The 24,974-nt window shown below is 35.9% G+C and overlaps 1 protein-coding gene across 2 annotated transcripts in view; it reads right to left on the reverse strand.

Moving 5' to 3' along the window:
- LOC145509773 (uncharacterized) overlaps window positions 1–24,974 on the reverse strand; it is a 565,222-nt gene that overhangs the window by 334,470 nt on the left and 205,778 nt on the right. The window contains exon 3 of one of the 2 annotated variants that reach the window (XM_081499062.1): window positions 19,954–20,069. The exons of the other annotated variant lie outside the window; for it this stretch is intronic. Coding sequence (XP_081355188.1) covers window positions 19,954–20,069 — 116 coding nt within the window. The remainder of the gene's footprint in view (window positions 1–19,953; window positions 20,070–24,974) is intronic. 2 annotated transcript variants of the gene reach the window in all.

Consider the following 24,974-nt stretch of genomic DNA (forward strand, 5'->3'; position numbering starts at 1 on the left):
CTGGACATGACCTAAATGACCCTGTATGCATAGGCACAATACTTTTTTTGCCTGTGGCAGCTCTGCCCCAGTGAGGGTTAAGCATGAAGGTGTCACAGCTGCTTGGTTTGTGGGGACCGTGGTGGTGCCAAGTGTGCAGGGACATGGACTGCCTCCACCACAGGAGTTATGTTCCTATCAGAGTCTTTTTTCGAGCTTCTAGTAGCTGGTAATCAGAAGGCCTCTTTGGCCAGTCTTTCTCTGTAGATGCACCCGTTCAGTTACTTAGAGGGCTCCCTTGCTTAGGCTCCTCTGTTATTCAGCACATCAAGCACATAGAGGGGCCCCCTGGTTGGGGTCCTACTCTGTAGATCAATGCATCAGTCACTTATAAGGAGAACCCTGGGTGGGGTTCTACTCTGTAGTTCAGTGTGTCAGGCATTTGATGGGCCAGCCTCTCTATTGTTGCTGCTGATGCTGGTTTGTGGGGAGACAGAGAGTATGGTGATGGTTCCACCCCCTATGCATGACTCAGCAGTATCACCTTGCTTCCATGGCTGCCTGGCTTTCCTCCAGAGGCATTTCCCACCACAATCTCCTTCCTCACATCCCCTCGATCCATCTCACTCCAGTCAACAGCAGCCCTTGCCCTGGGATTGCTCCACAATCCCTAAACTCTGGCTCCCAGCTGCTGTGCCTTCTCTGGGACCTGCGTCCCTGTCTGGGGTATATATAGCTGCGGCAAGGACTGTTTGATTCTCATTCCATTTAGGCTGCCACAGATCAGCTGTTTCACTCTCAGCCTTAAATGTTTCTTTTCTGACTCAAATAATTGCCCCAATGTGGGGATCGTACTCCTGCTTCAGTTCCCCCACTCACTGAGGGCAGGTCCAGACCTACTAACACTCCTGTTTTTCCCCCTAGTTTCTTCATCTTGCCAAGTTTTGTGTGGTTCTATATATTCTTTTCTGCTGGTCAGTACTCCTGTCTGTTCTCAGCTGCTGTTCTGCATGCACTTCTGTGTCTGAAGGTGTATTCCTGATGTATCCGTGGAGAGAGATGTACTCCACATCCACCTACTCCTCTACCATCTGGTTTGGGCTCGCTCTATTTTTTTTTTTTTAATTTTTTGTTATGACCAAGAAAATATTGCTAACACCAAGGTGAAACATTTTTTTTTTCCTCTCATACATTTTTTTCTAAGAGTTTTATAATCTTTGTTTTACATTTATGTCTATGATCTATTTCAAGGCAATTTTGTGTGTGGTGTGAATATAGTTGTATAAGCAAAATTTATTAAAAATACAACATTTTCCCCACTGAATTGATTTATCATTAAAAATTAGTTTATCATTTAAGGATGGGTATGTTTACTATGAACTCTATCCTTCTCCATTCATCCTACATTTTACCAAAATCACATTTCCTTTATCAATGTAGTTTTTAAGTCTTAACAGTTGTTAGTGTAGGCCTTTCCATTTTGTTCTTTTTTTAAAAAAATTTAGATGAATTATATTAGTTTGCTTTCATTTTCATATAAATTTTATAACCAACTTGTGAATTTTTTTCTTTTTTTTAGAAAATGCCAGAGTATATTTATTATAAATGCATTGCCTCTATCAGTCAATATGAGGAAAGTTAGTATCTTGTCTTCTAATCCATGAGCAGGTAACTCTCGATTTAGGCCTTTTTTCATAACTTCCAGAAATTGCTACAATTTTCATTTTATGGGATTATATATTCCTTTTTAAATTTATTCATAAATGTTATGATTTGGGGCACTATACTAAAGGATTAACTAAATACTCAACTTTAGGTACTAGTAGAGAAAAATAAAACTGACATTATTTACTTAGTCAAATTTGGTAAAATAAATGATACTTCCTTTACAAGAACATCTGTTTCTTCTTCAGGTTTGGGAATTTTTCAGTCATAGTTTCATCAAATATATTTTTGATACACTACTCCTTTTTTCCTCTAGGACCCCTAAAATAAAGTAAAAATTTTGGTATGCCTAATGCTGTCTCATAGACCCTTATTCTCAATTTTTAAAATTTGTTTTCCTTTTTGCTGTTCTCAGGTGGTGATTTCCATTATTCTGTCTTCCAGACCACTTATATGTTCTTCTGTAGCACCTGCTGTACTATGAATTCCTTCAAGTGTGTTTTTCATTTCCATAATTACATTCTTCAGTTGTGACTGGTTCCTTTTTATATTTTCTAGTTCCTCGTTAATATTCTCACCAAGTTCATCTATTCTTTTCTCTAATTCAGTTAGTATTCTTATTACTAATGATTTGAATTCTTTATCCTGTAAATTGTTTATTTCCATTTCATCAGTTGTTTAGGGGTTTTTCTCTTATTCTCACAATTGAGATAAACTACTCTATCATCTCATTTTTCTTAATTTCCTCTGTCTCTATGAAACTAGGTGAAACAGTTACATATCATGTCTTGAAGATGTGTCCTTACCTAGGAGCTTTCCTATACAATCTGCAGGGCCTCAGTGGCTTTGGTGCGAGAGCTGGATTTGATATGAATACACATCACACCTTTCTCAGAGTATGCTGGAAGCTATCACCCAGGTCGGGGTGGGGGGAGAGGACAGAGATGGAGGGTCTAGGGTCAGAGCCAGGTGTGAGCCATGGCTTATCTTCTGCTTAACAGCTGTCACCACCTTACTAAGGATGGGATTGGGTCCCAAGTTGCTGAAACAGAAGGCCTGGGAGTTGGGTTCAAGCTGGCTCCATGTGCTCTTCTTTCAAAGCACTGGCACCCTCACTTTAGAGGAGAGAAGTACTGGAACAAGAAGGACTCGTGCTAGTGCTCACTGTGAGTCTGGGGATCAGTTTGATATGGCCACAGTTAGAGACCCATGTGCTGCCTGTGTAAGAGCCAACAGTGGCTGCCCGCCACCCTCCATTCATATGCTTTGTCAGGTCTGAACAGAATGGAGCCCAGAAATAAACCCAGGCACTTATGATCAACTAATCTACAACAAAGGGGGCAGAAGTATAAATGAATGAAATAAAGCCTTTTTAGAAGTGGTGCTGGGAAAATTATACAGCTACAGGAGAGTGGAACATTACCTGATACTACACACAAAATCAACTCAAAATGGATTAAAAATCTATGTGTAAGACTAGAAACCATAAAATTTCTACAAGAGAACATAGAATATTTTTTGACATAAAATGTTTTAAATATTTTTGGATACATCTCCTAAGGCAAAAGGAATAAAAGCAAAGTAAACAAATGGGACCTAATTAAACTTAAAAGCTTTTAAACAACAAAGGAAAGCACCGATAAAATGAAAGGACAACCTGCTAACCTACTAAATGGGAAAAAATACTTGCAAATGATAATACCAATTAATATCCAAAATATATAAATGGCTCATACAACTCAATATAAAAAAAATCCAATTGATAAACAATCATAAGACCTGAATAGACTTTTTTTGAAAGGAGAAATACAGATGGCAAACAGGCACATGAAAAGATGCTCAACATTGTTAATCAGAGAAATGCAAATCAAAACCACAACGAAATACACCTCACATCTGTCAGAATGGCTATTATCATAAAAAACACAAATAACAAATGTTTGCCAGGATGCAAGAAAAAGAAACCCTTGCACACTTCTGGAAGGCATGTAAATTGGTGCAGCCACTATGGAAAACAATAGGGAGGCTCCTCAAAAAACTATGATACAGTAATTCCAATCCTGAGTATATATCCTAAGAAATCAGAAACACTAATTCAGAAAAGATACATGCACTCCAACATTCATAACAGCATTAGTTACAACAGCAGGAAGATGTGGAAGAAAGTTAAGTGTCCATCAACAGATAAATAAAGAAGATATGACACACTACTACATTACTACTTAGCCATAAAACAGAATCAAAATCTGTCATTTTTAGCAACATAGATAGACCTAGAGAGTGGTACGCTTAGTGAAATAAGTCAAGCAGAGAAAGACAAATACTCTCTGTATCACTTATATGTAATATCTTAAAAGTAAATGTATGCAAGTGGAGAATAATCTATAAAAAATATTGACACTGTATTATACACCTGAAACTAATATTATAAATCAACTATACTTCAATTAAAAATATGTGGTAGCATTTCCAGAAAAAAAAATATTTTAGTAGTCAAATGGCTTCTAATCATTTGTTTTTAACCAAACTTAGCAAGGTACTGTTTGAATTCCCAACTGATGAATCATTGAAAATAATTCTGTTGAATGATCTCTAGGTGATTTTTAACATACAAGTAGGGAGAAATTCAAAGAATTATTATAAACACCAGTTAATAATGAAGCTCCAAATACCATTTACTTACAGATGCAAGCAAATTTTCTCAGCACATACATTAATTAAAATTAAAAATGAGTCATATACAGGGTGGGATAGAATCTCTACCATTTGATATGCTGTTTCATTGTTTGACCGGTTTTGAATGCTAACTGGAGAGACAGATTGTTGGTTTGACATCTGTTTCTGACTTGCATTGATACAGTTGGTTATGGTTTAAAAGTCTATCTGTGGTAGAACATACAAGATAGCAAAAAATAGGACCGGCTAGTGGTGAACTATGGACACTAGAAATACATCAATATCTCACCACAGAAGAGAAAGACGTGGCAGAAATGACAAGTTCTCCTCATCTGCAGGAATACTAAAACCCTTGGGGGAAGATCATTACATAAATGACCTATCTGGGCCCATGTGGTAGAGGCTGTAGAAATTTCATCAATAACACCTCTGACTAGGAATCTGCTGAGAATGTTTCATTTTTATTATCTTAAAATGATAATAAAAGTATTTAGCTGTTACTCCTTAAAAGAAAAAGTCCCTATAACTTTATCTCTATTAATATCCAGAGTAAAGTACTCTGTCCTCAGTTTGTATCACATCATGGACAAAGTGTCTCCTTTGGTTTAATTTTTCACCTCACCACTCATCTACACATTCAAGTTAACTGGGTTGAGGAATTTCAAACCATTTGAGAATAAAGTTTGATTTATTTCTAATTAAAATGTGGCATCTATCCCACGCAAGGATCCCCTTCCAATAGTAACTCATTAACTGAATTCTCAGTACAATTTCTTAACTTTATAATGAGTTTTGAGTTTCTGAAATACTTTCACCACACTTCTTAAAACTTAGGCTAGCTTTTTTTTTTTTTTTAACTTTTAGTCTCAACTTTTATATAAAGCTCTCCTTATATCTGCTTCTTTCCTTTTATCTTCTATCTCCTTGGAATGGTAAGAAAGAGTTTTGTGAGGATCACAAGAGAAAATACAGAAATATCCTTATATAACTGAAATTGGTTACAGTCTGCTTTCATTCCCAACATCAATCCCCATTTGGCTTGGGTGTTTTAATTACCCTCATTCTCGAGCTGTGGGATTCAAGGAGATGCCCAGGCAAACTTCAAATGGGTAGATCATTCCAGAGCAATTCACTTCAGCACTGATTTTTTAAGCAAGTTGAGTCCTTTTTTAGGCCTGTTCTCCAGCTGGTATTACCCTATACTCTGCTGATGCATATTATTGTTTGCATTTCTTATATGGCCATCCTTGTTTCCTCAACCTTGAGGCAGTAATGTAAGTGTACATATTTGGAATCTGTATTATTTTTTATCTTTGGAGAACTTGTGCTTTTTACTCATATTCTAGTCGCATAGACACTGAACTAGTGTATGAAAGACCAATACCCTCACCTCGTATGGGGCTCCAGGCTTTAAAAATGATTCTTTTGGAATCCAACTCCCTTGGCTTTAAAGAAGGGAAAAACTTCCTCTTATCTCTTATGTGGGAAACAATTCATCACTTTCCATGACAGAATTATTCTACAAATGGACACATCACTTATATCAAGTAGGTTGAAAATGAGTGTTTGCAGAGCTGGCTCTCACACTGCTTATAAAGTCTTACGGAGAGGAAGCTGGTCACAACTTCTGGCAGGTGTATGAACTTAAAAGGAAGGTTTCTGGTGCCTTTTGTTACATGACAGCATGCTACCTACATGCGCGCACGTGCATGCGTGCACACACACACAAATATTTCAGCAGCTCTGCCGTATTCCCTAATACCTCACCAATTACAGTTGAGGAAGAACAATCTCAGATTGCTATTTTTTCTAACCAAGAACATAGGAGCCTGATTATCTACTATGTCTGAGGGGCACAGGATATATCCAAACATATGAAAAAATGAGATAGGTCCCAGTTATTAGATAAGTATTATTTAAGTATGTTAAGGTAAACACTGACACTTCACAATTTTTGCCTGTGAATTCATATTTTGTATACAGACCAACAGAATCATTTCTAAGAAGTACTTCACATCTTACTGAACACTAGAGATAAGGACTGTGATTCGAATCCTTCCAGCTCAGTAGGATGTGCTCAAAAACACATTGTTTTCTCTACCAGTTTTTGAAAAACTTTTCTGAAATCTGATTCTTTCTGAGAAAGAAGTTAAAGAAAATCAAACAGAAGCAAAATGTAATATAAGGTTTATGGCGTTTATATTTTTAGCTGTGTCTCAAACATTTTTGTTCAAGTTTATCTGGGATGTTTTTTATTACTAGCTAAACTTCTCTGCACTTCAGACATATTTTTAACTAAAAATGCTAATTTTGAACTACTTTCATTTCATTTCATATGTTTCCCTATCTTTTCTGTTATCTTGACCCACATTTGACAAAATTAAACATTATAAAAATGCTTAAGAAACTGGGGATAAAAGAAACATATCTTATAATAAAGGCCTGTATGTCAAGTCCACAACTAATATCAAACTTGACTATGAATGGTTAAAAGCTTTTCCTCTAGATCAGGAAGAATATAAGGGTGCCCATTCACACTACTCTGCCCATTCTTACTCCTATAACAAGACAAGAAAAAGAAATAAAGTTAAATCAGAAAAGAAGAAGTAAAACTGTTTTTTTTTTTGATGATACGATCTTATGTTTGGAAAATCACAAAGACTTTTAGAATCAACAAATTCAGTAAAGTTGCAAGCTACAAAATCAGTATACAAAAATCAATCATGTTTCTGTACACTAACAATAAAATATCTGAAAAAGCAACTTAAGAGAATTCTTATCTATAATAGCATTAAAACAATAAAATACTTATGAATAAATTAAACCAAAAAGGTGAAAGTTTTATACAATAAAAATTACAAAAATTTGATGAAAGAAATTGAAGAACACAAAACAAGTGAAAAGATATCTTCTGTTCATTCATGGATTGGAAGTATTAATTTATTTAAATGTCCACACAGTTCAAAGTCATCTAAAAGAGTCAGTGTTTTTCCTATAAAAATTCCAATAGTATATTTCACAGATAGAAAACACAATACTAAAATTTGTATGAACTATCAAGAACTCTAAATAGCCAATACAGTTCTGATAAAGAAGAAGTAATCTGGAAGCACCACACTTCTAGATTTCAAACTGTACTACAAAGTACAGTTTCTGTACTTCTAAATATTAGCTGAATGATGAAGAACAAATGGGGTTAAATTTACTGAACTCTAAATGGATTTTTTGATTATAAAATATAATACATATTTTGTAATATATTACTTGAAGAAATATTGTAAAATGGTAGCTTTTATTTTTAATAAACCTCTAAGCAATTAATAAGTATACCTGCTAGTTATCTTAAATGCTTTCTGAAACCAGGGGAGTTATAAAAAAAAGTAGAGCATTATAACTGTCACCAATTATCTCAAAGAGTTTTTGTAAATTATAAGGGCTTGGAGTTAGGAAAAACAGAATTATCCTAACTTTATTTATAATTCAATATCCAAATATTTTCAATAACTTAACCATGAGATCAAAGATAATTATCCTGCTCTATTTATTTACAACATTATTTACTTAATGTTAGCATTATAAAAACTGTTGAATATAACATTTTAAAACTCTATAACTAGAAAGCAAAATTTGCAATTTTGGTAAACTCATACATACAGCAATAAATTCTAGTCATGAAAATAACCTTGATGATTAGTTTAAGAAATACACTTGAGTTTAAGAATTTAACAAAATATAAGAAAGCGATTCACGTTAGTAATGAAAGCACATGCCCAAAATTTATACCCTATTTTCAATTGAATTGAAAGATGAGAGCATCAAAAATTTTAAAATGTTGTAAATTTATGAATTCTTTATTTACCAACAGGTGTAAGTAAGTGCTTTCCCAAGGCAATTATAAACAATGAAACAACATGCATATTTTATGAGGGAAGTATCAGCAACAGAAAAGTTAGCAAGGACTGGTCCTGTTTTTATCTACATTTAAGAAGAGAAGAAACAACTCAGTTTTTTTTGAATATCATTTTTTATTCAAAGATTAACTCTTATTTAATATAATTAGAAAAATGCTATGAATAATGATATCCTCAAGCTCAAATTATGTTCTGCAAATTAAAATTAGGTCAGAAGTGAAGCCAGGTATGAACAGTCTAACAAGTTTGCTCAGAAATCTTGAAAATGAAGACTAATTTCATTAATTGTAGAAAACATCTGTTTTTAGAAAGAGAGACAATTCTTTTAGAAATAAATGTGCCTCAAAGAGATAGAATTCTGAAGTAGAACTTTGATTTTAATTGATAACTAATGCAATATATTAAAATATATGTGAGTAACATTTTGGAGCACACTTTAATTTGCAGTATTGGTTCTTTGAAGTTACTTTTTAGTAAACTGCTTTAATTCTGTTCCTTTTTCTCCATGACATGGTAAATTGACCTCTTATCCTCTCAAAGCCCATCTGCTTGAGTCTGTTATTTTAATTGGTGACTCCAGTGAACTAAGAAAACAAAGTACTATAATTAAATCGATCACTTTAAAGGGATCATTTTTAGTTAGATTTGATATTTTTTGGCAATTTGAGCCTTGAGGAAGATGGAATGTATTTTACTCCTTAAAGTAGATAGTTTAGCAGAGGACAAAAAGATGTCCAATACTGAGATATCATAGCATATTTCTGCTGATGTAAGCAAATGGAAATCTATATATCTTAATTTATACATGGGTCACCTAATGGGAAAGAGGGGGTTGCCAAGTTTGAAAATTAAAAAATTTCATAATCACATGTGTATGTTTACATCATATTTCACTATGGCATTGCTTTACAATTATACTTTTCCTAGCCACAAAAGCTCTACGAAATATTTGTATCCAATTGTTCAAGTCAGCAATTAGAGCTGGTCTCAGCTAAACTCACTCACTTGACCACAGAAAGAAGCAGGTTGACTGTGGCAAAGTGTGCCCCAGGCTTCTTGATGTCTAGCTTCACACTGGCACATTGTCTACTTCTGCCATATTCCACATTAAAAAAAAAAATAAAAAAGAATAGCATAGGTTCAAGGGATAGAGAAATAAACTCTACCTCTCGATAACACTGTAAGTTAACAGGAAAAAGACATGATTACAAGGTGAGGATAATCCTACAGGTGTATACGTAACCTATAGGTATATAGATAATTGTGTGTCAAAGAAAAATTGCATTAGATGGTATTAAACAGCCAAGACTTTATTCCAGACTATTGCAACAGGAGAGAGAGATTACACTCAACTTCACTGAAACAAAAGACAGAAGATATTTTAAGCACTGGAGTGAACTAGGATCCTGTTTGCTAAATGGTGTGTGTGTGCTAAGCCACTTCAGTTGTGTCTGACTCTTCGCAACCCCATGGACTGTAGCCTGCCAGGTTCCTCCATCCATGGGGTTCTCCAGGCAAGAATACTGGAGTGGGCTGCCATTTACTTCTCCAGGAGATCTTTCCAACCCGGGTCTCCCGCATTGTAGGCAGATGCTTTACCATCTGAGCCACCTGAGAAGTCCTGGTGAAGTCCAGGGAAGCCCAAGCTGAGAAGTTTCTTTCTTTTCCTCCGCTTTCTCCCCAGGCTTCATAGAGATGAAATTTTTCACATAGACTAGTTGTGCTCCTAGATTTCATTCGTCAAGTACAAAGCCGGTAGAACCCAGGTTGTAATCCCTCCACAGAGGAGTCAAGTGTACCTCTTTTCTCCACTAGCTCCACTCTACTTCAACTCTAGCTCACTGTGCAGAACCTCTGAGTCTCATTCAGATTCTCCATCTGTTTTGTGGATTAGCTCTCAACCCCTGACCTCTGCCACACAGTATCATCCCATCTATTGATGAGATACTTGCTAATGCTGCCCCACTGCAACCTCAGTAGCTGTCAACTCTCATCTGCCTTTCCAACTGAGAGAAGAGAGGAACTTTAGAACCTCAGTACAGTACAACAGAGCTACTTCTAGCACTCCCTAGATCTACTCTGCAGTGGCTACTACTATTTGTATGAGACTTTCTGTGGGATGGTCTCTATCAGAGTTCTGGAAAGGGAACAGGAGGGCACTATTCCCCTCTGTTTTGATTTTTTCCTTTCAACTTGAGTTGTGGTAGGAGATTAATAAAAACCTCTTACCTCACTTCTGTCTCATTCCCCTGAAGATCCCTGGTTATTGAGTAAAACCTTTTTATTTATATCTTATAAGGAAGGAACCCACCTTAAGTTCTTTATATCAAAAGTTTATAATTAAGCATCAAGATCCTAGTCTCCAAAGCATGTGTACTATAAAAGGGAGCAATTATAATTTAAAATGGGTAATAAATAACTTACCTGTGCAAAAAAAAAATTATACTTTTAACTTATACTCTACATAGTAAATCAATAATGGATCCATTCTTACAGCCATTAGAGAGCTATGCTCTCTTTACTTTGGCAGAAAGCCTTAGAGTAGCCATAGGTTTTAAAAGTAGATATTCAGGGGAAAGCATTACTTATGGTAAAATATATACATACATTTAATATTTCAAAACATTCATCTCTTTTGCTTCTAGGAAGATGGACAGATGTACTTTTCTCTATTATTCGTCCTAAATATGACTAACATCTTACTTATCATATATAAAACAAATATAAGGAAATTCCAAAAGATAGAGAATATGGCAGCTTAGCTAGAAATTTCAAAGTCCAAGGTACAACATACAGGTGAATTCACTGGATTTTCTTTTTGTCTTGTATGTCCCAGGCTTAGAGCTAAAGAAACCATTAACTTGGAAATACCGAAAAATGGAGAGAAATAAAAAGTCAGAAGACTGCTCTCTTTAGCAGGAGACCAGAAAAGTGACATGTGACAATACAGCAATCTTTTAAACATTAACTACTCTAGTCCATAGAACAGCACAGAAAAACAAGCTGCCCCACATGCACCCCCCCACCCCCAACCAACAAATGCTGGGCAAAGAATCTTGATTTCCATCATTGCAGGGCTGTAACAATCCTCCCCTCCCCTCCGCCCCCAGCCAACTTTCATTGGAGTGGTATCAGAGAAGATCCGAATAGGGAGATGGAATTTCATCTTTTCCATGGAGTAATGATGCCCTCTTCTGCCTGAGGAGTCAGTGTAGACCACAAAGAAAGACTGTACTTCTATTGCCCAGCAATAGTGAGGCATCCAACCTCTCACCCTTCAGTGGATTAAGAGGGGATCTAGTGGAGAGTCAGGACTTTTATCTCCACCAAGTGTGGACACAGCTACCATACTTTCCCCCTGGCAGCAGATGAAGCTATTCAGGGAGCAACAATGACACATTTCTATTTCTCTCAACCAAAGAGGTCTGAGTGGAGGCCAAATGGGAAGCTGACACTTTCATACCCACCAAAAAGTAAGCTCTTCCTCAAAATGTCAGTGAAGGCTGAGTGAGGACACTGAATTCCTATACCTACTTGGCAATAATGAGGCTGTTCCCATACCAGATTGACATCACAGCAAGCCAACCGAAAGAGAAGGTTTAAATCCAGACCCTTTTAATATAATACTCAAAATATCCACATTGCAAAAGAAAATTACTTGTCATACTCAAATTGGATGAAATCAATGAAAAACAAATGAAAAAACCCAAACAACAAAGATGTTAGAACTATTAGAGATTTTAAAGCAACCTCAAAAAATGCTTCACATACAATGATGAACACAGTTGATGCAGATGAAAAAGAAAATAAAAAAACAAAGTCTCACAAACTTAACAAAGTATCAGCAAATAAGTGGAAGATATAACTAACAATTATCAATAAATGAAAATTTCATAACTGAAAAATACAGTGACAAGCAGCTCAATAGATGGGAAAACCAGCAGACTGAAGAGGATAGACAAAAGTATCAGTGAACTTGAAGACAGAAAAATATAAATTACTAAATCTGAAGAAAAGAGAGAAAATAGGCTAGAAAACCATGAACAAGGCCTTGTGGGATTTATGAAATTATGAAAGAAAAAGAATGAATATTCATGTCATTAGTGTCCTGGAAGGAGAAGGAAAGAGAGGAGAACTAGAAAAGTGCATGAAGATATTATCACTGAACTGTAGCAATGAGTTTATCATTCGAATTTTTCAAAAGATACAAATCGACAGGTCTGGTAAGTTAGACAAACCCCAAACATAAAAATATCCCCAAAATACTTGGTAAGGTACAACATAATTAAACTTTGGGAAACTAAAGACAAAAATCTTGAAGTAGTCAGAGAAGCAGCACCTTACTTACAGGGAAAAATTATTAGAATGAAAACATTCTCTTCATAAGAAACCATGGGGGCTAGAAAGAGGTGGCACAATACTTTTTAGTTGCTAGAAGAATGGAGTAGTCAACCTAGATTCCCATACCCACTGAAAATATCTTTTGGGTATAAAGGAAGAATGGGGAATATTCTCAGATGAAGAAAAAGTAAGATAATTTTTTTTTCCAGCCAATACACCCTACAACAGCAGAACACTTCTTTTTGAGAATTCATGGAACATATATGGATGAAAACCATATGCTAGATCATAAAGAACACCTAAAATAAATTTAAAAGAAGTGAAAGCATATGCAGTATATTCTCCAACCAAAATGGAACTCAATAGCAGAAAAATAATAGAAAATTCTCCAAACACTTAGAAATAAAACCATGTACTTGGAAGTATCCACAGTCAAAAAGGATGTTTTAAAATAAATTAGAAAAATATACTGAACTAAATGAAAATAAAACATGAAAATCTGTGGGACACACACAGCCAAAGCGTGGCTGCGGGGGGAATTATAACAGTGACTGCATGCTTTAGAAAGGAGAAAAATCCCAAATCAATAATCCAAGTTCCCACCTCAAGAAACTCGAAAAAGAACAAACTAAAACCAAAGCAAGCAGTGGAAACAATAGAGATAAGAGCAGAATTCAATGAAATTGAAACCAGTAAAACAATAGAAAAAAATCAATGAAACAGAGAGCAGCTTCTGAAAAATATCAATACAGTTCATGAACTTCTATCAAGACCAACAAAGGAAAAAGGGGTAGTAAATATTAACCATGTCTGAAATGAAAAAGAGCTACTACAGACTTTATAGATATGAAAAGGATAATTATAGAATACTATGAAGAATTCTATGTACATAAATTTGACAACTTAGATAGTCGACTATTTCCTCAAAAGATACAAACTACCACAAGTCATACAATATGAAATAGGTAACATGACTATTGTGTTTCTACAGGTCCAGCTGTAACCAAACAGGATTCTAGGCTGTCCCAGAATAGACACCACCACCCTGTGTGCTCCACCTTCCTCTAGTCTGAAGAAAAACTTTAGCCTTCTAGGCCTTCCCTGAGTTATAAAGAATAAATTTAATGAAAGAAGTGAGAAAATGCAGGAGAAAAAGGAAACCAGTTCAATCAAGAGGAAAAATAATAGTTTAGCCATTAAATAACGTCAAGGAGTTTTAGTTCCTCCTCAAGGGCTATCAATCCCTGGGTGGGGAAGTTCCCCTGGAGAAGGAAATGGCACCCCACTCCAGTATTCTTGCCTGGAAAACCCCATGGACGGAGAAGCCTGGTAGGCTACAGTCCATGGGGTCGCAAAGAGTCAGACATGACTGAGTGACTTCACTTTCACTTTCAAGGGCTAGCGATGATATTCTGAGTCATGACCTCTGAGCTATTTTGCAGATATTGAAACCCCCACCAGACAGTTCACTGTACGTTGCCTACAAGAATGTAGGTCCCAGAGCAGTTAGAACCATCAAGTTGAAGATGTTAATTCCTGATTACCTCACCACCAACCAATCAAAATTTCCACAAGCTGATTACCAATCCAGAACCCCCGTCTCTCACCTTGTCTTTAAAAAAATTTTCTCTGAAAGCCTTTGGGAAGTTCAGGTCTTTTAAACACCAGCTACCTAGACTCTTTGCTTGGTGCCCTGCAATGAATGCTGGGCATTTCTTCACCATAACCTGGTGTCAGTAGATCCACTTTTTGCATGTTGGCAAGCAGACCTAAGTTTGGATTGGGAACACAGCTAATGTTCACAGTTTCCAGTGAAACTCACTGGAAAATTCTACCTAAAGTTTAAAGAAGAATCAACACTCAAACCACTCAAACTCTTCTCGAAAACAAGAGGGAACACTTCTAAATTAACTTTATGAACTTAGTTTTACTCTAATATCAAATAAATATCTTTACCTTGATAGCAAACAAATGCAGTACAAAAAAAGAGAAAATCACAAACCAGTATGTCCAGTGAATATATATACAAAAATCTTTAACAAAATGTTAACAAATGGATTTATCATTATATTAATAAAAAGAGTTCTACATCATGACCAAATGAAATTTATTCTAAGGGTGCAAAACTGGTTCAATATATAAAAGCCAAGCAATGAATTCACCGTATTTACAGATGCAGGGAACAGAAGTCACCTGACTACATAAGTCAATGAAAAAATCTTTGACAAAGTTCATCACTCATTCACTACAGAAATTACTCAATTACTTTAAAAATAAAAAAAAGAAAGCAAGCCCAGGCAACCTCCTCAGCCTACAGTTAACAAGAAACCTATTGTTGGACTGCATTACTTTTCCTTTAAGATGAGAAGCAATGCAAAGATGTCCACTATCACCATACTTAACATACAAGTAAAAGTTCCTGCTCGTGCGATAAAAAAGAAAAGGTGTAAAGATCAGAAATGAAGATATAAAACTATGTTTATTTTCAGATAACATGACTACTCAGAAAATCCCACAGGATCCATGATTAAACAATCAGAAACAAATCCAAAAAAAAAAAAAATAAAGGAAACCCTAGAGCTAATAAACAAGCTGAGCAAGGTCATCAGAAATAAAAAAATTATGTTCATACAAAAACCTACACATAAATGTTTATAAAAGCATTATTTGTAGTAGCCAAAATCTAGAAAAAAATGTAGATTTTTCCTAAGCAGATGATTTGTTAAATGAGCTATGATACATCCACACCATATAATACTATCCAACAGTATAAAGGAATATACTGATACTTACAACAACCTGAAGGAATCACTAGGAAATAGTGAAATTGGTGGAAAATAACTGTTATCTAAAGATTACATGCATAGAACACTTTTAAAATATAATCATAGAAACAGAGAACAGATTAGTAGTTTCGAGAAGTTGGGAAAGGGAAGTAGATGTGTCTATAAAAGGGCAATATAAAAGGATTCTATGGTAATGGAAATGTTCTGTATGACATGACTATGTCCATGTTAACCTCCTGACTGTGATACTGGGCTATCCTTCTGTAGGATGTTACTATTGGGGAAACCAGGTAAAGGGTAACATGGTATGGCTGTATTATTTCCTATAACTGCAGATGAATCTACATTTATGTCAAAAATAAAATTTTTCTTTAAAAAAGAAAATATACCCATATTAAAATAAAAATTACATTATTTATGTTATATTCAGAATAAATTTCAGGTGATTTTTAAAGCAATGCAATCAGATATATTGCTACATGGGGTAAATCTTCAAGTTGTATGCAAAATATATGATCTAATTTTGTGTATTATTGAGGATTTAATTATTATCATTGCAGGAGCTCAGTGTTAGTCAGGATTGTCATTAGAATGGGTGCAAAATTAGGGATTTAAAAAATTTAACTGGGCATTCTTCTAAACACCATATTACTAGATATATCTACAGCTAAAATAATTTAACAATTTATCCAAGAACTACTTTGATTATCTATTATGTTAAATTATAAAGAAACACTAAAAACAAACATGAGTTGTGTACCATCTTAATGTGGACCATGAAATGTTGTTTCCTTTTTTTGTTCCTAATTTGTAATTTTAATTACCCTCTTCTAACAAACAAGAGAATCCCAAAGGATAAACTATAGAAGCAGTGCAGCTATAGATAAGGATAATTGAATATGATCTTGTTAAATCTAATTATTATTAGACCAAATTTTCCTACTAAATTTATAGTTGATCATGTAAAAGATTTGTAAGGCTTTATACTCTCACAGTTCATTAATAAGTTATCTAAGCGTAATTTAAGCTGCTTTAAATGTATAAATAATCTGCTACACAAAGGAATTAATAAAAAGCTCAGAAATCAGTGTTTATTAATTTTACATTTGCTGAAAGCAATTTATCAGAAGATTAAAAGGCAAATTAAAACTTAAGTCCCATTATACTGATGTAATAAAGTTTGCCTTGTCATAAAATATGCCTAAGAGCTTTAGAAGTATCAAAACATATTCAAAAGCTTGATACTTGTATGCCTTTGGTAATATTAAAATACATTTGAGTACATTTAATATATCTTTTTTATATATTAATATCATGTCTTCTAAATTAAAAGTACCCTGGTTTGAGAAAAGTTTATTCACTCTTCTTCTGGGATATTCTTTTTAGAAATCCAATTTAAATAAATGTTCCAGATACTTGATTTCTTAGGTTCAATTTATCCATAATTGAACTAATTGACAATTGTTAACCGTAATAAATATGATTCTGCCACCAATTTTACAAACAAAATATTAAATAGACTTTCTCCTTTTCTGGGCAAAGGCAGATGTTGCTTTTCATATCAACATTACTTAGAGAACTATAAATTTATTTCATGATTTGTTCTTTTTAAAAATATTATATTTTCTATCAAAGATGTTGACTAAAACAGACGTGATGTCTTAAATTTCAAAGAGAAATAGACACATAATCTAAACACATATTAAAATTATACACATAGAAGGTATCTTGAATTTCAAACCTGTGTTTTTTACATCATTAAATTTATATTTAAGATATCACATTAATTAAATTGATACTTTACTTAGAATAACAGTGTATATCTACCATTTATTTTATTAAGAAATACATAAGCTCCTGTTATGTGCCAGGCTACATGACTGAGACACATCAGTGAACCAAAAAGTATCTCCTTTCTTCATGGAGCTTATACTCTAGGGAAAAAGAAAATCATGAATATCACTTAAAAGACTTCAGGGTGAACAAGACGGCAGAGTAGAAGGCAGAGCTCACCTCTTGCCATACGCATGCCAACTATTAACAGAGCAACTATCAGTGAGAATGACCTGAAGACTAGCAGAAAGATTTCTTAATTAAAGATTTGAAGAAGCAGTCACAGTGAAACGGGTAGGAGGGGCAGAGATGTATAGTCAAAAGCCATGTCCTTGAGTAGGCAACTCACAAATGGAAGGACAATCACTACTACAGAGGTTCCCTCCATGCTGGGCACCCGAGCCTGGAGGTCCTGCACTGGCAGGATGAGTTCCCAGAAAGTCTGGCTTTAAAGGTCAGTGGGATCTGCATATGGAGAGCCAGAGGATTGGAGGAAACAGAAACTATACTACTAAAGGGCCCATGCTCCCAGACCCAGGACACAGAGTAATTTGAACAGAACCTGGGGCAGATCCACTTGCTAATCTTGCCAGAGAAAGAGAAGGCAACTGGGACTCCCCTCGGGAACACACAGGGTGGCAGCACTCATTTGTGAAAGCTCATTCTATCGTGAAGACACTGGTGCTAGCAAGTGTCATTTTGCAGTGATTTATCTAGCCTATTAGCACCAGGGCCCAGCGGCTTACCTGCCTACCAGTATGGTTCAGCACTAACTCTGGGACTCTTAGACCATAGCCAACTGTGCCATAGAAAGAAATAAATGAAATGGAGACCAAAAACATGATTTAAAAGATCAAGAAAACTGAAAGCTTGTTTCTTTGAAAGGATAAATACAACTAACAAACCTTCAGCCAGAGTCATCAAAAGAAAAAAAAAGAGAACTCAACTCAATAAAATAAGAAGTGAAAAACAGAAGGTACAACTGACACCACAGAAATACAAAGAGTCACAAGAAATTGCTATGGATAATTATGCACCAATAAAACAGACTTCCCTGGTGGCTCAGATGGTAAAGCATCTGCCTACAATGCAGGAGACCTGGGTCCGATCCCTGGGTCGGGAAGCTGCTCTGGTGAAGGCAATGGCAACCCACTCCAGTACTCTTGCCTGGAAAAACCCATGGATGGAGGAGCCTGGTAGGTTACAGTCCATGGGGTCGCAAAGAGTCAGACACGACTGAGTGACTTCACTTATAATAAAACAAACAACCTAGAAGATATGGAAGCTCTTATCTATGGCTGGGGAGAATAAGCTATTCTCAGTTCTACATGGACCATGACATTTTTCAGTCTAGTTTTTCCTGGTGGTTCTCCCTTTTGGTTTCATCTCTTTTACCAGGTGCTGATAGTGGTAAAGAACTCGCTTGTCAACCCAGGAGACGTAAGAGATGTTGGTTTGATCCCTGGGTTGGGAAGATCCCCAAAAAAGGCATGGCAACCTACCCCAGTATTCTTGCCTAGAGAATCCCATGGACAGAGCAGCCTAGTGGGCTACAGTCCGTGAAGTCACAAACAGTTGGACACAACTGAAGCAACTTAGCTCACATGCACATCCGTGAGAGGAATAACTGGTTTCAAATCCTGTAAACACAAAACTATGCTTATAACTCGTATTCCTAGTTTGTATCCTGTAAAATATTCATTCTTTATGATAGTGACAGATGAATTAAAACAAAGTTCGTGAAATATTGAGTAAACAAATGTGAAACAACAAAACAATCCTATAAGCAGTTACTTTGTTTTATTTATCAATCTATGTAGATAAAGGAATAAAGGATACATAGGAGAAGGCAGAAAAGGTCTAGCATGCTCTGTAATAAATAAGCAATCTCACCACCATGAGACATAAGTAATAGAAAAAGAATAAAATCAGAATGGGTTTGCAAATAATGACTTTTCAAGGAATTTTAGAGGGGGGAATGGAGAAAAAGATAATAGCTCCATGTGGTATAGAATTTGGAGATTTATATGGCTAAAGGGCCTTTTACAAAGTGTTACAGCATGAGTCTCTAATACATTCCTTCATGTTTTCAATAAATTTTCACTTAAAGCACATACTACTTTTCAATGTTTTGAGTAAGGATTTTTTTCTTCTTGCATCATGATGAAATTTAAATTAAAAACTTAATCTGAAAGAAGTCTATATTTGCTTGAGTTATATGACATTAAATAGTAGAATCACACCAGTCTGTAATAAATGAATGTATATTACGAGTTTCCAAGAGGGGACTATATTATGCAGCCTGTCTCAACTTACTTAATCACAAATCAAGGAAAATATTGTGAAATAATTTTTGAAGAGTTAGATTGGGTGATACAGCTTCAAAAGGTGGACTAATTTAATAAAAATCCAGACAGGACAAAATCTCAAAGCACTATGTTTGTCAGCTTGGGCTGAGATACAAAAACATACCATATACTGTGTGACTAAAACCAGAGAAAGTTAAAAGTGAAAGTAGTGAACAGGGAAGTTGCTCAGTTGTGTCCAATTCTTTGTGACCCCATGGACTGTAGCCTGCTAGGCTCCTCTGTCCATTGGATTCTCCAGGCAAGAATACTGGAGTGGGTAGCCATTCCCTTCTCCAGGAGATCTTCCCAATCCAGGGATCAAACCCAGGTATCCCGCATTGCAGGTGGATTCTTTACAGTCTGAGCCACCAGGGAAGCCCTAGAAAGGTGAAGTAAGTTAAATTATTCTCTTACACTTCTGGAGGCTGGAAGTCTGAGAGCAGGGTGCCAATACATTCAAGATGCTGGTAGGGACTGTCTTCCTGGCTGAGAGACGGGTGCCTTCTCACTGTGTGTTCACATGGCCTTTCCTTGTTGTGAGAGTGGAGAGAGATATCACTCTTTTTTCCTCTTCTTATAAGTTCACTAATTCTATAGGATTAAGACCACTTCTGTAGGGTTTCAGTTTACCTTAGTTACTTTTTTAAAAACTCTATCTCCAAATATAGTCATAGTTCAACATATGAATTTAGGAGGAATACAATTTAGTTCAGAAAAAGTATCATGAGAAGTACTATTTATGAAAATATAGACATTATTTATGATTGTTGCTCTATTTTATTTTTATATATACATTACTTAACATATGTGTGAGATTCACTAGATTTTAGTTATTAGTTTAAAATTTTTCAGTGTTAGTTAGCATTTTTTTCCTAGAGAAATTTGAAATAAATCTATACTATTGATATATATATATATATATTTAGCTATATATAGCTTCCCTGGTTGGCAATCTGCCTGCAATGCAGGAGACTCAGGTTTGATACATGGGTTGGAAAGATCCCCTGGAGAAAGGAATGGCAACCCACTCCAGTACTCTTGCCTGGAGAATTCTATGGATAGAGGAGACTGGTGGGTTATAATCCATGGGATCACAAAGAGTCAGACACTAATGAGTGAGTGACACTTTCACTTTCACATACACACACAATATAGAGTATTATTCAACCATAAAACAATGAAATTTTGCAATATTCAACAACATGGATCAATCGACAGGGTATTATGCTAAGTGAAATAAGTCAGACAGAGAAAGATAAATACTCTATGTTATCACTTACATATGGAATTTAAAATATAAAAAGCAAATATGTATAAAAAAACAGTAATAGACTCACAGATCCAGAGAACAAACTAGTGGTTACCAGTAGGGAGAAGAAATGGGGGTCGAGCAAGATAGGCATATGGAATTAAGAGATAAAAATTACTATATACAAAATAAACAGCTAGTATATACTGCCCAGGACAGGAAAATAAAGCCATTACTTTGTAATAACTCAAAATGGAATACGACCCATAAAAATATTGAATTACTATGCTGTACACATGAAACTAATTTGTAAATATCCTGTACTTCAATAAGAAAAGAAGCAAGACTGTTCAAGCCTAGGTTTTAAGAGACATTGTGCCTTTCACCCTCTTTGGATGTGGTGACCAAAGTCATAAATCAAAGACTCCTTGATAATAAAAGACCACATGGAAAGAAAATTCAGACTAACAAGCAGAACAGGTAGTAGATACAGTAGTAGGGACACTTTGGAAATACAGACAAATCTGAAAGACTTCATGACTAAATCTTCATTAGGAAATCCAGGCCAAACTGCTGGCCATTAGCTCAAGAAAAAAAAAAAAGATTATTGTCTTAAGATATTTAAGATATACTATGTTAATGGATAGTCTGTTATCCAGCAATAGATAAATAACACAGAAATTGGTAGTTAGCAGTGTAAAAAAACCTAAAAGACAACATATAGCATTGGATTCTGGAATCAGGCAGAAGGAAAAGTCTGAGGAGGAGCATAAGCAAGATGAATAAATGGCAAATTCTTCTGGAGACTGCAAAAGGAAGAAAGAAAGCTGTCACTGGAGCCTCAAAATAGGACAACTGAGCTATTCTTTGGCAGGAAAAAAAAATGGCAAAACGTATGACCTAGGATATGTTGGAAGTTAGAGAACTTATTTAATGGACTTTCTGATCTGGAAAAGGAGGTATCTAGCTAGAATGCTGACCGTCCCAATTGATTTTTTCCTGCTGAGTATGATAAGTTACTTTGAAGGAGAAACAAGGAAAGTAGAAATTATTTAGTGTATACACAAAATTTCAAAGAAATATGAGGACTCAGGGCTGCATATGTGAGACAAGAAGAGACTTCCATTTCCAGTCTCTCTAGCTGTCAAAGATTTCTCAAATAAATGGTGTTAAGGTAAAGATATGATCAAAGTTTTGGCTGCAGGAAAATTTGTTAAGAGTTCCAAATGACTCGAGACCTTGCTTATAGACCCCACTAGCTGGACAGATGGAGAAGGCAATGGCACCCCACTCCAGTACTCTTGCCTGGAAAATGCCATGGACGGAGGAGCCTGGTAGGCTATAGTCCATGGGGTCGCTAAGAGTCGGACATGACTGAGTGACTTCACTTTAACTTTTCCCTTTCATGCACTGGAGAAGGAAATGGCAACCCACTCCAGTATTCTTGCCTGGAGAATCCTAGGGACAGCGGAGCCTGGTAGGCTGCCGTCTATAGGGTCGCACAGAGTCGGACATGCCTGAAGCGACTTAGCAGCAGCAGCAGCAGCTGGACAGATGGCTTGAAAGAATCTTAAGAGTGTTGTTGTCCCACAGCAGGCTAGTACATCCAAAATAGAGGGACATGAGTCTCAGAAATAATTGTGGATATCCTTTGTGGGACATAGAGATTCATAGAAAAATAACAATGTTTTTAAAAAAGTTGTTCTGGCCAAAGCACCAACACCACAGGTGCTAAGGGCCTGAGACACTTAAAAATGAAAAATAAGCTCTTAGCTACCAGTTTATATGGGAATGAAGCAGGTAACAAAGGCTGCTTATTCCAAACATGGGACATTTATTACAGAAAAAACTCTCAGAAGGCTCAGCCAAGAGATGTGGAAAACAATGGATTAAAGGGATGACTCCAGGTAGCAGAATTTGGCTATGGTCAAAGAGCATTCCCTGGCTAACAAGTAGGGGACCTGGGCACTTGTGCTCAGACGGACTTCAGTGTTGTTAAGAGCCAGTGACTCCTAAGATATCTTCCATTTCTACTCTTGCTGAATACAGTTTTTCTGTTCCTATCTCACCACTGTACATGTGGTAAGGACAATGGGGTAATGATGAATAACTTATCTTTTTTAGTTTTCAGTGGCTGAAATGAAGAGGAATCACATGGGCAAAGCTGTAACCCAGAAGCTTCCTTCACACCTGGACCATAAAGATCATAAAACCATGGACTTCAATATAGATTCAGGTGCATGTTCTTTTGAGGAAGTACTTTTCAGAATAAAAGCTGATAAGAAAGAGAGGGAAACAAAATAGGGTAGAGTAAGGGGAAGGGAAATGGGTGGTCTTAGGTGACCTTATCCACCATTAGTCCCTAGAAGTGTAAACCACATGACAGAATTGTCACATCTTGAGTGTTTCTCTACAAAAAGGGTCAGCAATTGACAGCCAACATGCACAGTGACTGGGAAATGAGGATATCTTCCACAAAAATGGAACAAAAACAAGGTATATAATCCAGATTAGACTCCTCCCATTTGTAAAGCTTGTATTGGGCTGGCCATAAAGTTCTTTTGGTTTTTCTCTAACATCTTATAAACAAACCCAAACGAGCTTTTTGGACAAACCATGGTATACATTAGTTATTAGAGATGCCATGTAGTAATAATTCTGACTTTATAATTATAACTCTAGGGTTTAGATATAATTGTTTAGAATCAATTTTTTTCTAGATTTGTATAAATACCATTGTCCTTCTACAACATATTACATACATGAATTTTTAAAAAGTGTTGATTGTGTGCCTAATATGTATAAGAAATTGCTACATGTTCCAAATGAAAGGCTGAATTAGACACAGTCTCTGCCAAATGAAAGTTCATGGTTTACTACCAGAGACTAATTTGAAAGCACATCATTGTAAAAATATTTTAAATTATCAAAAATGAACTGGTCATGCTAGCAGAAAATCGAGTAGGCAAAACTATTATTGACTATTATATCAATATATCAACAAAAACATTAGTTTTTTGAAACTACTTCACCAAATGCATGTTGATCTCAAAGTCAGAAAAGCATTATGAGTAAGAGATTTTGCTTGCATGATATACCACAAAATCACCCTACTGCTAGTCATTGATTATGCTCAAAGTAAAATTATGTTTGCTGAATAAATGTTAGGCCAACAGTCAAAGGAGATGTTGGTGTCTGGGATTCAGTGAACATTTTGAAATAAAAGGATCATTAAATACTTGTTGATCATTTACTGTACAAATATTCTATTGCTGTGTAACAAATTACTACAAGCTTAGTGAATTAAACAACATATATTACCCCACAGTTTCCATCATTTAGGAGTCTATGACACAAAGGTTCCTTCTGCCTGAAATGATATCATGCAACTTTTACCCAGACTTAAGCTATCAGATTGTAGAAAGGAAACAGACTGGAAGAAATACAGTATAAAATTATAGAGGTAACAGATGATTACAAACACTATAAAACAAAGTGCGTGCATGTCTGGCATCCTCAGTAGAACTGAGATCCCACAAAGAGGCTCTGAACTACATGGGAAAAGGACACAAACTCATGGGGGTTTGAAGCTACACAGCTTAGAGTTCAGTTCAGTTCAGTTGCTCAGTCATGTCTGACTCTTTGTGTCCCGTGGACTGCAGCATGCCAGGCCTCCTTGTCCATCACCAACTCTCAAAGTCTACTCAAACTTACGTTGATTGAATCGGTGATGCCATCCAACCATCTCATCCTCTGTCGTCCCCTTCTCCTCCTACCTTCAATCTTTTCCAGCATCAGGGTCTTTCAAATGAGTCAGTTCTTAGCATCAGGTGGCCAAAGTATTGGAGTTTTAGCTAAAAATCAGTCCTTCAAATGAATATTCAGGACTGATTTCCTTTAGGAAGGACTGGGTGGATCTCCTTGCTGTCCAAGGGACCCTCAAGAGTTTTCTCCAACACTGCAGTTAGAAAGCATCAATTCTTCAGTGCTCAGCTTTCTTTATAGTCCAACTCTCACATCCATACATGACCACTGGAAAAACCAAAGCCTTGACTAGACGGACCTTTGTTAGCAAAGTAATGTCTCTGCTTTTTAATATGCTGTCTAGGTGGGTCTTAACTTTCCTTCCAAAGAGTAAGCGTTTTTTAATTTCATGGCCGCAGTCACTATCTGCAGTGATTTTGGA

The sequence above is a fragment of the Giraffa tippelskirchi genome, chromosome 6, assembly GCF_054371585.1.
Source record: "Giraffa tippelskirchi isolate mGirTip1 chromosome 6, T2T-mGirTip1v1.2.pri, whole genome shotgun sequence".
Lineage (NCBI taxonomy): Eukaryota > Metazoa > Chordata > Mammalia > Artiodactyla > Giraffidae > Giraffa > Giraffa tippelskirchi.